Source organism: Anoplophora glabripennis, unplaced genomic scaffold (assembly GCF_000390285.2).
Source record: "Anoplophora glabripennis isolate ALB-LARVAE unplaced genomic scaffold, Agla_2.0 scaffold318, whole genome shotgun sequence".
Lineage (NCBI taxonomy): Eukaryota > Metazoa > Arthropoda > Insecta > Coleoptera > Cerambycidae > Anoplophora > Anoplophora glabripennis.
The window spans coordinates 476,154-490,231 of record NW_019416418.1 but is presented as its reverse complement, the minus strand read 5'-3'; the positions used below and the strand labels follow the sequence as shown (position 1 = coordinate 490,231).

At 31.6% G+C, this 14,078-nt stretch overlaps 5 protein-coding genes across 5 annotated transcripts; 3 read left to right on the top strand and 2 right to left on the bottom strand.

The window, feature by feature from the left end:
* Window positions 1-12: 12 nt before the first annotated feature.
* On the bottom strand, window positions 13-1,408 carry LOC108909173 (pterin-4-alpha-carbinolamine dehydratase). Its single transcript, XM_018713421.1, has 3 exons — window positions 1,050-1,408; window positions 825-947; window positions 13-281 (listed from the first exon to the last, which is right to left on the bottom strand). Exons 1-3 carry the CDS (start codon window positions 1,206-1,208, stop codon window positions 99-101), a joined length of 465 nt encoding a protein of 154 aa, XP_018568937.1. The 5' UTR covers window positions 1,209-1,408; the 3' UTR covers window positions 13-98.
* A 619-nt stretch (window positions 1,409-2,027) lies between these two features.
* On the top strand, window positions 2,028-2,715 carry LOC108909175 (coiled-coil domain-containing protein 86). Its single transcript, XM_018713422.1, has 2 exons — window positions 2,028-2,171; window positions 2,223-2,715. Exons 1-2 carry the CDS (start codon window positions 2,113-2,115, stop codon window positions 2,590-2,592), a joined length of 429 nt encoding a protein of 142 aa, XP_018568938.1. The 5' UTR covers window positions 2,028-2,112; the 3' UTR covers window positions 2,593-2,715.
* LOC108909171 (probable methylcrotonoyl-CoA carboxylase beta chain, mitochondrial) lies at window positions 2,671-11,182 on the bottom strand. The gene is made up of 7 exons (XM_018713419.1): window positions 10,965-11,182; window positions 10,422-10,913; window positions 10,074-10,211; window positions 9,489-9,939; window positions 9,299-9,433; window positions 2,895-3,102; window positions 2,671-2,835 (listed from the first exon to the last, which is right to left on the bottom strand). Exons 1-7 carry the CDS (start codon window positions 11,073-11,075, stop codon window positions 2,718-2,720), a joined length of 1,653 nt encoding a protein of 550 aa, XP_018568935.1. The 5' UTR covers window positions 11,076-11,182; the 3' UTR covers window positions 2,671-2,717.
* A 96-nt stretch (window positions 11,183-11,278) lies between these two features.
* On the top strand, window positions 11,279-11,646 carry LOC108909177 (cytochrome c oxidase subunit 7C, mitochondrial-like). Its single transcript, XM_018713424.1, has 2 exons — window positions 11,279-11,453; window positions 11,524-11,646. The coding sequence occupies exons 1-2, from the start codon at window positions 11,364-11,366 to the stop codon at window positions 11,641-11,643; spliced, it is 210 nt and encodes a 69-aa protein (XP_018568940.1). The 5' UTR covers window positions 11,279-11,363; the 3' UTR covers window positions 11,644-11,646.
* Window positions 11,647-12,278: 632 nt separating this feature from the next.
* On the top strand, window positions 12,279-12,889 carry LOC108909178 (cytochrome c oxidase subunit 7C, mitochondrial-like). Its single transcript, XM_018713426.2, has 3 exons — window positions 12,279-12,474; window positions 12,616-12,741; window positions 12,800-12,889. The coding sequence occupies exons 1-2, from the start codon at window positions 12,391-12,393 to the stop codon at window positions 12,730-12,732; spliced, it is 201 nt and encodes a 66-aa protein (XP_018568942.1). The 5' UTR covers window positions 12,279-12,390; the 3' UTR covers window positions 12,733-12,741; window positions 12,800-12,889.
* Window positions 12,890-14,078: the final 1,189 nt, after the last annotated feature.

Genomic DNA, 14,078 nt, shown 5'->3' with positions numbered 1-14,078 from the left:
AAATAAGTAGCATAAATATATAACATATATTTTAGAACATAACAACTATTGAACATTGAATCACCACAAACAGCCATTTTCAAATTGGAGGCAAATACTTAGGGCTTAATACTTTTTGCTACGTCCTCCATAAAGTTGGCCAATTTCAAATCCCTTCCACTTAGCCCACTGACATCATGGGAAGAGAGGGTTACCTGTACCTTATTATAGACATTGAACCACTCTGGGTGATGATCCATTTTTTCAGACAGTAATGCCACACGTGACATAAACCCAAAAGCCTAAAATGTTTATGACCTTTTTAGATTTCCTTCCTTTAACCCAGCAACAATTTTTAATGCGCGTTGTCATTGATTTGATTTTCAAGTTTATTAATAATCTTTAATGCCAAATAATTATAAAACCAACATTCTTTTTTAATTATAAGTTGGAAAAATCATGGTGTAGATTCACCATCAACTTTTTACATACGAAATTTGTTTTAAAATATAAATCATATTTATTTAGAATTCCAAAACAATTTTAAAAATTATTTAAACATTTTTTGATTTACCGTATTAAACAAATATGTATGTATATTTTGTTTGTGTATGAATTTATCTATATACATAATAATTAAAAGGGCACATGACCTAGTAGTTATTATCTGTGAATAATTAATGTTTTAAACGATATGTAAACACATTTCTCTTTACATACTGAAAAATTATGCTTAACACAATGTATATTCAAGTGTAAAGTATTAAAAACGTACATAAAAAATAGTAAAACACTACTCTTTTTCATCGAACCTATAGATTAATAAAAATAATAAAAAAATTCACCTGATTAAAATCTTTGAAAAGGAATTCTTTATAAATAGCATCCCTGTTCTCTACTAAGTTCCATCCCTGGTTTAAGACAGCTGTCAGGGTGGTGTTTCTCTCCTCAGGAGATAGTTTGGCATGCTGCAAAAGAAATAACATTCCTGTACTTCTTGCACAAAAGCATTCATAAAGTCAATATTCTTTAATCAAATAATTTACACCAAGCTACATTAAATACCTTACCATTTTTCCCTTAACTTTAGCAGCACTTCGTAAACTGCTCAAGGCTAACGAACGGATCTTGTGGTTTAATACGTGAAAGTCCGTTTTTTCCAATAAATTCGTTCTCGTTCTTGCGGGCGACGATCGCACTGCAACCACGCGGGATATACAACAACTCATTTTCTTGGTAAATTTCACTGGCTGCGGCTACACCGGCACGTAATTATAAGTTCTATAATTAATAATTTATTAAAACTGTGGCAACTGCAACATTCATTTGAAAAAAATATTAATGAATTTTATCTACTTTTATAATAGAAACAGTATTTCTACCACAAAATATTGTTTTTGAAACAGTTGACAAGGCTGACATCTGTCAAGTCAACATCAACAACACAACAACACGAAACACGTGGTTGTGTTTGGTTGGTATGGATTTGGTTGATTAACCATTAACCACTTAACCAGAATTATCCCATTGGTATTGGTAAGTATCAGCCTTAACGTCGATGGGTCAGTTAAATTTTGATAGAAGTAATAAATTTCATAAGAGCTAATAAATATAAAGCATATAGGCCATAATGCTCATGCAGTGCACTTAAAAAAATAAAAAAAATAATAAATAAGTATGCGTATTCGATTTTAGTGCAATGAGACTAGTCGAATACTTTCTAATTAACATTGCTTCGTTCACTAATTGACTGTCTCACGATCAATTTAAAAAAATACTAGGTAAGTTGGAAAATATTCGAGAAAATGTATTCTCATTTATTAGAAGCTATAAGCTACTTTTGTATCCACGCTTCTAAAAAAAAGTAAATCTCCTGACAAAATGCTTGTTTCTAAAATTTTATAAAACAGATAATAAAATAACATTATTACATACTATAACGTCAATCACAGTAATGATATGCTTGTTAACGAAAAATTTTGAACCTTGTTTTTCTACTATTCCATGATTCTACATTTTATATCTTCCGTTATTTTATTTTGAAAAATTGCAAAAATCTAATTGCAATTTTCTTAGGTTATGTGTTTAACATGTTTTATTGTTTAATAAAGTTTAAATAAGTAATATTATAAGATGTCTGAAAATAAAACTAATGCAAATACAAAGCCACAGAAGAAACCAAATGAAAAAAGGTATTCATATTTGTTTAGTTTTATAATTTGCATAGTAAGTTTTATTTGTAGGAAAGTTACTAATGTAAATAAAGTTGTTCCAAGAGGAAAGCCAAAATCTGGTAAATTTTGGAAAAACGAAAAAACTAAATTTTCTGCCATTATAAAAACTAAAGGTATTCGCAGCACGTTTGAGAAGAAACAGGCCCTTAGGGAAAAGTTAAAACAAGTTAAGGAAACATCAAATGCAATTAAAGCAGCTCGAGAAGAGGAAAATGAGTTAAAGAAACAAAGAAGAAGAGAAAACCTTAAGCGCCAAGAGGAAAATAGAAAAAAGTCTGAAGTAGTTCAGGTTATTACAAACACAAAGAAATTAAAGAAAATGAGAAAGAAACATCTGAGAACAATAGAAAAACGAGACACAACTGTTGTTTCTAATTAGAAAATTTATTTGAAATTGTCATAGTTTATTTATGAAGGATTTAAATGTGATTATTTAAAATAAAAAGAATTACAGATATATCGGAAATAACCATGAAAAGTAATAAACATTTATTAAAAAATATTTTACATTCTGTAAATTCCAAACTTGGTATCTTCTATTTCTTTATTTAAAGCTGCAGCTAGACTTAGCCCTAATATTTTTCTAGTATCTTTTGGATCAATAACTCCATCGTCCCAAAGTCTGTAACAAATATATTACTTGATAACTTAAAACAATACTAATGACAAAAATGTTAGTACCTTGCACTACTAAAGTAAGAAGATCCTTCTTTATTAAATTGTTCAATAATAGTATTCTCAAAATCCATTTTTTCTTTTGGTGACCACTTTTTACCTCTGCTAGCGACTTCAGAAAGCACGCCTGCAGCTTGGGCACCACCCATTACTGAAATTTTGGCATTCGGCCATACGTATAAGAATCTTGGTGAATATGCTCTTCCACACATACCTAGAAGGAATTCTCAATTACATATGGTGTCACTTTATGATCGAGGGGTCAACCACACTCCTACGATATGTACATTGATTTCATTCTTTTGGGATATATGGAATATACAGTACCAATGTATTTTTTTGTAGCACAGAATGTTTTAATGTGGCCTGTTTTTATTCTATTCTGCAGTGTGATTTTTTGTGAAATCACATGAGGGATTTTTTTTTAAGTAACAACATAGGTTCATTCAGCAGTCTAAAATCCCCGAATCTCAAGTTTTATTAATTTAAAGCCCTACACAATATTTTTTCGAGAAAAGTTTAGTCATTGCAACTAAAAAAAATTAAAGAAATACCCTTTTGTTTTTATATAAATTATTTTAGTATTAAGTACTATAATTAAAATGTTCCTCATAAAAACAAAAAACTAATATTTTTTAGTAAAGTGACTTATTAAACTTTTCTCACCGTTACTTTGCCATTTTCAAACAGTTCCAACGCATTAAATTTTTTGACAGAAACAAAAACCTATATATTTTTAAAATTTTAGGTTTCATAAAAAAATTACAGAGCTAGTAATGAAGTAATGAAAGGAACTTGAGGTACGGGATGCTGAATTAAGTCACTATGTCAGATTTTACATAAGAAAATCCTAATACAATTTCATGAAAAATCAGCCCTCAAATAAAATCGCAGCAGGTCACGTAGTGATCACCAATATGGCAGATGGCTCCGCAAATGCATCAAGATACCCTGTATATACAGGGTGCCCCATTTGAAAGCGGGCCACCCTCATAACATTTTTATTTATGGAGCGATTTTGATGAAATTTTTTTTGATGTGCGGATGTTGGAAAGGTGTATTTTGGGACCAAGCGGCATCCAGTTTTTTTTAAAACTAAGGCCTACTAGATCACATTCAGAGGCTGAAAAATCCAAAATCCATATTAATAGTGATTTTTTTAGCAAAAATCTGCGTACGCCACTGGGTTTGACGTCCTGTCAAGTTGTTTATTATGCATTAAGAAGCTTTTTATCTAGTAACCCATGCGATAACAAATCAATCACAACGAATATTTAATAACATTATTTAATAGACATCCTTATATCAAAATACAATGAAACAAACATAAAACAAACGAGAAATTAACAAAATTTACAATAAATGCAATTAAATGGAGATTTAGTTGAAAAATCCAGAATTTAAAGTTAATTTATGTGTTATTTTTATTTTATTTTATTGTTTTTTTTTGTAAATTTTATGTTAATTTCTTTGTTTGTTTTTCTGTTTGCTTCATTGTATTTTGATATAAGGATGTCTATTAAATAATGTTATTAAATATTCGTTGTGATTGATTTGTTATCGCATGGGTTAGGTACTAGATAAAAAGTTTCTTAATGCATAATAAACAACTTGACAGCAATTTAGCCGTAGAATCGTAAATGTTGAATATTTTTTCATGAAATTTGGTTACAGATCTATTTCAGGGGACGCCAAATCTAGTGGAGCAAGCAGATTCGCTAATATGGATTTTGGATTTTTCAGCCTCTGAATGTAATCAAGTAGGCCTGTTTTAAAAAAAATGGACGCCGCTTGGTCCCAAAATACACCTATCCCCCCTACACATTTCAAAAAAAATTTCGTCAAAATCGCTCCAGAAATAAAAATGTTATGAGGGTGGCCCGAGGAACAATACTTCAAGCAAGTTTTTTTTGTAATGCCCTCTTCCTCAAGCCATTGACAGTACTAATTTCGTTTAATATTTTCTCTCTTAAATCAAATGATTTAATCTGTCATTATTTATCTTTCACAATCTCCCACAGAAAGTACCATATGCTGGTCAAATTAGGATTTCTTGCGGATCATAAAATTCTCTCCACAGGAAAAAATTTATTTAAAAAAAATGTTCTTTGTTTAGAGCACAATGAAACCCCTTTTATACGAAAGTATTTTTCAATTAATAAAATATTTAAACATCTGTTTAGTAAATTTATTAGCAGAAAAACCTAAAAATGTAGAGGTTGACACAAATAAGTTTGCATTTCTGAGTCGAGCAGAGCTGCACAAAATTGAGAAAGAGTACATTCGGTTAGAAAGATTTGGATGTTCATGTGCATTTGTGGGCCGAGCTATCTTAGATGCAAACTTATTTGTATCGGTCATTTTATACGCATTATGGTAATAGTGTTTTTATATTATGTCTTAGTCACTCTTTACAATTTCGACCACGGAGTATAGATCACTACAATTAGAAGAAGGAAAGGATTCCAAAAAGTGACAAATGTACAGGGTGTTCCATTTAAAGAAATACCTTCGAAATGCAAATTACTTTTTTTTATTCTTTTTTTGAAATCGCAAGAAAATTTCCTAGAATATTAGTTTTTACACATTTTTTCCTACATAGAAAGATACAAAGGATGGTAAGGGAAGAGAAGGATAGATTGTAAGTGATAATCCTAATATTTTCATCAAAGAACGAAAAAAGTCAGGGGTTTATTTATTATATTTTTAAATTTACAATACAGCAAAATGTACAGGTACATATGAAATGCCATAAATATTTATATGTCTGTTATTTTTGTGGAATGGAGTATGTTAATAATTTTGAGTTTATCACCATTAAGGATAGCGGATTGACAAGAAATCACACTTTTAGTAAGACAATGATGGAACAAGGAAACCCATCTAGACTATAAAAATGTTGAAATGAGGTTTCCTTTAATTTAACGCAGTGAAAGATTACGCAAAACATGGCAGTGGTGGCTCTCCAGGTAACACAAGTGACGCACCGCTTCACCAAAAATTTCCGTTTTGTGCAATTTAAAATTATTTTTAATTTTATATAAATTGTATAATCTAAGTATAATTCTACATTGAAAATGTATAGTATTTGTTTGCAGAAATAAACAGAACAGTTGTGACGTAGATCGAAATCAGTTTCTTCGTAGCTTTGTTTACGGCAGTTGTCATGGCAACGAGGCGGCCAACACGTGAGTAAACTACGGCATGGGGAATGAGTGACATAGAAATTGAAGCAGCATTGTCATCACCCATCGCCTGCCCTTAACTTTTAACAGTTTATACGATACATCGCCCAGTGCACAATTATAACGATGTTTCCTATGTATGATCCAGGATGTATTTTATTGGAATCGCCGTTTTCCAGATGGAAAGTTGGGGACAAAATGAATTTTTTAAATTGCGAGAGACTTGTGCCTTCTTTTGATGTGGAAAAAGGCAGAAGTCAAAAGACAAAGTGTAGGTTCGGAAGTTTCGGAATGAATGGTACTCGGAGTATAAGTGGTTGTGTGGATGTGTTTATTTAAAAAAANCCATAAATATTTATATGTCTGTTATTTTTGTGGAATGGAGTATGTTAATAATTTTGAGTTTATCACCATTAAGGATAGCGGATTGACAAGAAATCACACTTTTAGTAAGACAATGATGGAACAAGGAAACCCATCTAGACTATAAAAATGTTGAAATGAGGTTTCCTTTAATTTAACGCAGTGAAAGATTACGCAAAACATGGCAGTGGTGGCTCTCCAGGTAACACAAGTGACGCACCGCTTCACCAAAAATTTCCGTTTTGTGCAATTTAAAATTATTTTTAATTTTATATAAATTGTATAATCTAAGTATAATTCTACATTGAAAATGTATAGTATTTGTTTGCAGAAATAAACAGAACAGTTGTGACGTAGATCGAAATCAGTTTCTTCGTAGCTTTGTTTACGGCAGTTGTCATGGCAACGAGGCGGCCAACACGTGAGTAAACTACGGCATGGGGAATGAGTGACATAGAAATTGAAGCAGCATTGTCATCACCCATCGCCTGCCCTTAACTTTTAACAGTTTATACGATACATCGCCCAGTGCACAATTATAACGATGTTTCCTATGTATGATCCAGGATGTATTTTATTGGAATCGCCGTTTTCCAGATGGAAAGTTGGGGACAAAATGAATTTTTTAAATTGCGAGAGACTTGTGCCTTCTTTTGATGTGGAAAAAGGCAGAAGTCAAAAGACAAAGTGTAGGTTCGGAAGTTTCGGAATGAATGGTACTCGGAGTATAAGTGGTTGTGTGGATGTGTTTATTTAAAAAAACTTTTCTGTATGCCGTGTCGGGCGTATGGAATAAGGAGGGATAAACAATTTTGGGAATGTCACGTGAGGCTGTCGTAACCACAAAGCTTCTTTGGAACATATACTTACAGTGTGCGTTAATGTTCGCAGAAGTCCACAAGCTGAACTGATATTTCTATTTTTTATAAAATCTAAATGAAAATCCTTCTCGCGGACGTTAGTTTTTCGGTAATATTGCAAATGCAACTAAAAATTTCCCGATTCATTTAAAGCCGTTTGGCCTTGAAAATTTGAAAATTTTCGCCTGTGGCGCTTTTTTTTCCTTTTTAGTCAACCAATAAAATAATATGCTTCATCCATTTTCAATGTCACGAGCCGCCACTGAAACATGAACACCCTTGTAAACATCGCAATGTACCTTTCCTGTTTTATGGAGAATTGCAAAGTTCAGGATATATAGTGATAAATATAGAAGTAAAAATATGATGTTTTCCTTATCCTGAAATATTGTTACCTTGTAAACTTTGTTACACCCTGGAAAAAACTAGTACAACTGATACATTGAAGAGATATTGTTTCTAACTTGCTTAAATTTTCTAAAACTCTCGTCAAAAGACTGCTATAAATTAACTGAAAATTACACACAAAAATGCCCCTCTTAATTGAAGAATTTATTTTTTTGTTTGTAAATTAAATTATCAAATTTCTGAAATAAAATTTCCATTAAGAATAAAGAATTTTTCATATTANCCATAAATATTTATATGTCTGTTATTTTTTGTGGAATGGAATATGTTAATAATTTTGAGAGTTTATCACCATTAAGGATAGCGGATTGACAAGAAATCACACTTTTAGTAAGACAATGATGGAACAAGGAAACCCATCTAGACTATAAAAATGTTGAAATATGAGGTTTCCTTTAATTTAGCGCTGTAAAAGATCACGGAAAACATGGCAGTGGTGGCTCGCCAGGTAACGCAAGTGACGCACCGCTTCACCGAAAATTTCCGTTTTGTGCAATTTAAAATTATTTTTAATTTTATATAAATTTTATAATTTAAGTATAATTCTACATTGAAAATGTATTGTGTTTGTTTGTTTTATATGCAGAAATAAACAGAACAGTTGCGCGGTGAACGGCTTCTAAAAAAACATTGCCTTCGTTGAGCGCGAACATCAACCTCGTACCATACAACGTATAGTATGAGCAAGTGACGCAGATCGAAATCGGTCTCTTCGTAGCTTTGTTTATGGCGGTTGTCATGGCAACGAGGCGGCCAACACGTGAGTAAACTACGGCATGGGGAATGAGTGATGTGGAAATTGAAGCAGCATTGTCATCACCCATCGCCTGTCTTTAACTTTAAACAGTTTCGCCCAGTGCACAATTATAACGATTCTTTGTTAATATTTGTTTTGTATCAATAATTATAGAAATGTTTCCTATGTATTATCCAGTATGTATTTTATTGGAAACGTCGTTTTCGAGATGGAAAGTTGAGGACAAAAAGGATTTTTTAAATTGCGAGAGACCTGTGCCTTCTCTCGATGTAGAATGGGGGAAGTCAAAAGACAAAGTGTACGTTGGAAGTTTCGGAATGAATGGTATTCGGAGAATAAGTAGTTGTGTGGAAGATCAGAACATATAGTGATAAATATAGAAGTAAAAGTATGATGTTTCCCTTATCCTGAAATATTGTCAGCTTGTAAACTTTGTTATACCCTGGAAAAAACTGCTACAACTGATACATTGAAGAGATATTGTTTCTAACTTGCTTAAATTTTCTAAAACCCTCCTCAAAAGACTGCTATAAATTCACTGAAAATTACACACAAAAATGCTCCTCTTAATTGAAGAATTTATTTTTTTGTTTGTAAATTTTAAAAATAAAGAATTTTTCATATTAACTCCCAAAATCTGTGATTTTAATCATGGCTAATCAAATGAACTAAATCCTAATTTCTGAGCCTCTTTCATGTTTATGATACACCTGAATAAGTAAAAATCATTCAAGTTTCTTTAAACATGATGTGATTCTCACTGATTTTGAGATGTTTCCCTGTAATTCCAAAAAAAAATGTGCATCAATTTGAAGTAGTTTATAAAATATTTATTACCATAATTTCCAGCTCCGTAAGAACCACCTATTATAACTGTAATTTTTGGAACACTAGCACATGCTACGGCTGTTACTAATTTAGCTCCGTGTTTAGCTATCCCTCCCATTTCGGCTTGCCTACCAACCATGAATCCTAAAAGATGGTATCATTTATCGTAGCACAACAGACGGTTCAATAAACATATTACCCGTAATGTTTTGTAAAAATATGATAGGCACTTTTCTTTGGGTGCACAACTGCACAAAATGGGCACCCTTCATGGCACTCTCTGAAAATAATACACCGTTATTTCCCACAATACCTAGAGTTTTCCCGTACAACTTTGCAAAGCCACACACCAATGTTTCTCCATACTTTTTTTTGAATTCGTCAAACTTAGAGCCGTCAAATACTCTTGCAATTATTTCCCTGACATCAAAAGGCTTTTGTAGATCTGAGTCAATGATACCGTATAAATCCTCAGTGCTATATCTGGGACATTCAAAAGGTTCATTAAAAGGATTGGATCGTTTAAAGTTGAGATTCTTCACAATTTGTCTAGCTATGTGTATTGCATGTGTGTCGTTTATGGCGTAGTGGTCTGTAACACCAGAAGTCGAACAATGAAGATCTGCACCGCCCAGTTCTTCAGAAGAGACCTCAAACATTTCAAACGTTTTATAGAAGAATATAGTTAGGAAATTAATTTTCTAAATTTTTGTTCTGAAGAAGAAAAAAATTCTTATCACCGTAATATAATGTTTTATAAAAATGATTATCAAATAATACATACCTCTTCTCCAGTAGCTGCTTTAACCAACGGTGGACCTGCTAAAAATATGGTCCCTTGTTGTTTCACAATAATGGATTCGTCAGCCATTGCAGGTACGTAAGCACCCCCAGCAGTACATGAACCCATGACTACTGCAATCTAAAGAAAATGTATACAATTCAGATATTTTTCAAGAAATTTAAAGTAAAATGAAGTAATTTCTTTGGGCATTATATCATAGAAACAAAACTAAAAGTGTCACAAAATTAATTAAACTATTTTAACTAGTATGGTGTAAAAGTGAAATCGCTTACAATAAAAGGATCTTTGGAGACTACATTTAGAGAAAATTAAAAAAATTGCCAATACCTGAGCTATTCCTTGGCTCGACATGTTTGCTTGATTAAAAAATATTCTACCAAAGTGATTCTTATCTGGGAATACTTCTGACTGTTGAGGTAAGTTTGCACCTCCACTATCTACCAAATAGATACAAGGCAGTTTATTTTCAAATGCAATCTCTTGCGCTCTTAAGTGTTTCTTGATAGTCATTGGATAATAGGTGCCTCCTTTCACTGTGGCATCATTTGCTACAATCACGCATTCTTGACCATGTATTTTTCCAATTCCTGAGATTATACCTGCCGAACTGATAGATCTATCATACATATCAGCGGCTGCTAATGTAGAAAGCTCTAAGAAAGCCGAACTTTTGTCTATCAACAAATTAATTCTGTCCCTAACTAGCAACTTTTTCTTCATTTCATGTTTTTTTATTGCTTTTTCACCACCACCTGTTAAAACTTTTAAAGTTTTCTCATTTAATTCATGTACAAGTTGCACCATTCGAGCATGATTTTCCTAAAAACAGGCAAATACGTATTTGTATACGTTTAATTAAAAAATATTTACATTAAACTGAGGTGAATTAACATCAACTTGAGTTTTTATAACATCAGAAGAAATATAACGAATGATTTTAAATAATGATACATTGTTGATAAATTTTGTTTTAGCCAACATTTTTTGGTAATATTTTAAAATTCAACCTGGTACAGCAACGAATACAACAAATTGTAGTTTTATATTGGTTAATTTTTATTTGGTCTTTAACCTTATTATTATCATTATTTATCGAATCCTTGATAAATAATGAAATATTTAATATGAAATCCTAGTAATTTCCCAAATACTAGTAAAGTCCCTGAACAATCTAGAGACTTTAGTTAGTTAGGTTTAATAACATTGTTTATAAGGTGGCCATAACGAAATAACAAATATAATCAAAAATTTCAAACAATTGTGAGAAAAATGTTCAGAAGAACAGGAGCGTTACTGCTTAAAAATATAAAAAATTACACAGCAAGACGTTATGGACATGAAGGAGGTGTTCCAGGAGAGGTAATTTGATAAAAACAATAATAATATGTAATAATAAAGACCATAGTAAAACACTTATTTAAATTTTCAGAATCTGCCGTTTGGCAAGTCACTTGGCAGACCTACCAAATTGTCATTTCTCTTCATGTTATATTTTGGGTCGGGATTTTGGACCCCTTATTTCCTTTTTATGTATATGTATTTAAAATAAATGTATAGTAATGTAAAAAGTATCACTTTTCAAATAAATGTTTTCCTTTTAGTGTAGCGGTATTTTAAATTTTTTTGACATGCAATTTACATGTAAAATAAATATAGTTAATTTTTAATTTTTATATATTTGAAAAATGTGCAGTATTGTAGTCTGTTGAAGTCAAAAGACAAATATTGGTTAGCAGCTTTTGTGGATCCTGAGATCCTGTATAATACCATCACATACCTAAAGAAAAGGTATGTGATTACCATAACCATACACCATACCACAGCGTATTTTTATTTGCTGTGACCATACCATATACATGAAGGATGAAGCCTTATGGCGGCGACGTAAGAATAGACGAGTGATAGAGAGAGAAAAAGATAGTTAGGGTACTTCTCTCTACAACGTCTACACTTTGTTAACACACGGGACTTCCCCCATGTAGTATGCTCTAAGTGTTAATCAGACTGCTACCGATACTTATATTTTCGCGCTCAAGGATATTGTCTATTTTTGGGTTTCATGCTTTATTACTTAAGAAAATTTCGTAGAGTATACATGAGACTTTGATATTTTGATTTCTAAAAACCTTAGTTACATCAAGAAGCAGAAGAAGAAATGTTTGAAACAATTGAACGTCAATGCGTGTCCGCGCCAGCGCCACCTGTTATTTTTAGACCTTGTATTTTGTGGTGCTGGTGGTAGCCATTATATTTATTATTCTTTACTGAAAATTTAAAGTATTTAAAACGTTAAAAAATGATCGGTAGAAGTAATCTGTTCGTCAGAAAAGCTGCTTGGAATTTGGCAAGATACCACGACCATGGTGGTGTACCTGGAGGGGTAAGATATTTGTTATATAATACTAGATTGGGGTTGGAAAACCATGAGATAATTAAAATTTAGTACATATTTCAGTAAAAAAAAACATTAAAAGTCTCAAGCTTTCAGTTTTTAGGTATCTCACATTTCTTTTTTCCACAGAATTTGCCATTCTCCATTAACAATAGGTTCAAGTTAACAGCTTTGTTCGTTTTATTCTTTGGTTCCGGATTTTCAGCACCTTTCCTCATCTTGAGACACCAGTTACTTAAAAAGTAAAATAATAATGTAAGTTTGTTTCTGGAAAATTTTTATTAGCTGTGACATGCAATTATTTATGTTTTAGGTGTATTAGTCATGATAGATCCTAGAGAATTATTGTTTATATATGATATACAAATAATGTGTATTAAATTTCCATAAAACGTAATATATCTGTTTTTTTTTAAATTTAATTTCCCTTAATAAAAATATAAAAAATTACTTTGGTATTTGCTTGCTTATATTATAAATTGACCATTAGAATTTCAGGCCCAGAAAGTTTCAGTTTTCAGTTTACATCCAAATAAATAAATGCCAGTTTTACAATAGAGTATAACCAGTGGTAGCTGGTGTGGGGGCTCTGGAGACCATGAAAATTTTCATAGTAAAAAATTTAAAATTTAGGTTACATTGTTATCTAGATAATTAAACAGGTTAGTCTTATGAAGCTCATTAAAAAAGAAATATTAAAATTGTAATGTGCAGTCAATCTAACTGGAATTGTAAAATTCATATGAAAAACTGAATACCCTCCTTGAAGTTTGCTCCTAAATCTGTAAAGAGTTTACAGCAGTGGTTATGGTTATCATCATGTAGCATTGAAAGACAGTACCTAAGTGTAACACGTATTCACTATGTAGTTTGCGCGCTGTTTAGACCGCCTGTAACCAATTCGCCTATTCACCACTTTTTTTCTTATTTACACATAATTTGTTTGTGTGGTAAAATTTTGTTACTTATGTATTGTTTCTTGTGTTTTTTTTTAAATCAGACTAAATTAGATTGTAAAAACAGACTAACAGCACTTGCAAATTGCAAAAACTCTTGAAAAATCAATGGTGTGTGAAATACCAAACTTTAATGGAAAAGTAATTGAAAAGATTCATTCGGACAAAAACAGAAGAACAGACTTTCATAAAAAATAATGTTGAACAAACCCTATATTTCAGGAGTAGGTAAGTACTTAAAAAAAACTACCCACTTTTCTTTTAATACCTTCCTGGTATACAAGTCGAGCGCTACCACTGAGTAGAACGCTAATTAAAAAAATACTTTTTTAATAGTTTACATTTTTTTTATTCATTAACCGAAAGTGCATTGTGTGTTGCCTACATAGGCGGGTTACGCATGAAATTACAACGTCGAATAACTTTTTCAATTTCTAGAATCTAGATGATGTTCACACTTCACATCGATTGTGAATAGAAATTAAGAGGTTTACTGTCTGGAAATAACTATATTTATTTATTATATTATTTATATTATACCACCTCATAGATACATTAGATATATTATAGATACCACCTCATTTATGTAATAAAATTAATAAATCAAGGTATTTCTAGTTTGCTATTACCCTTGCT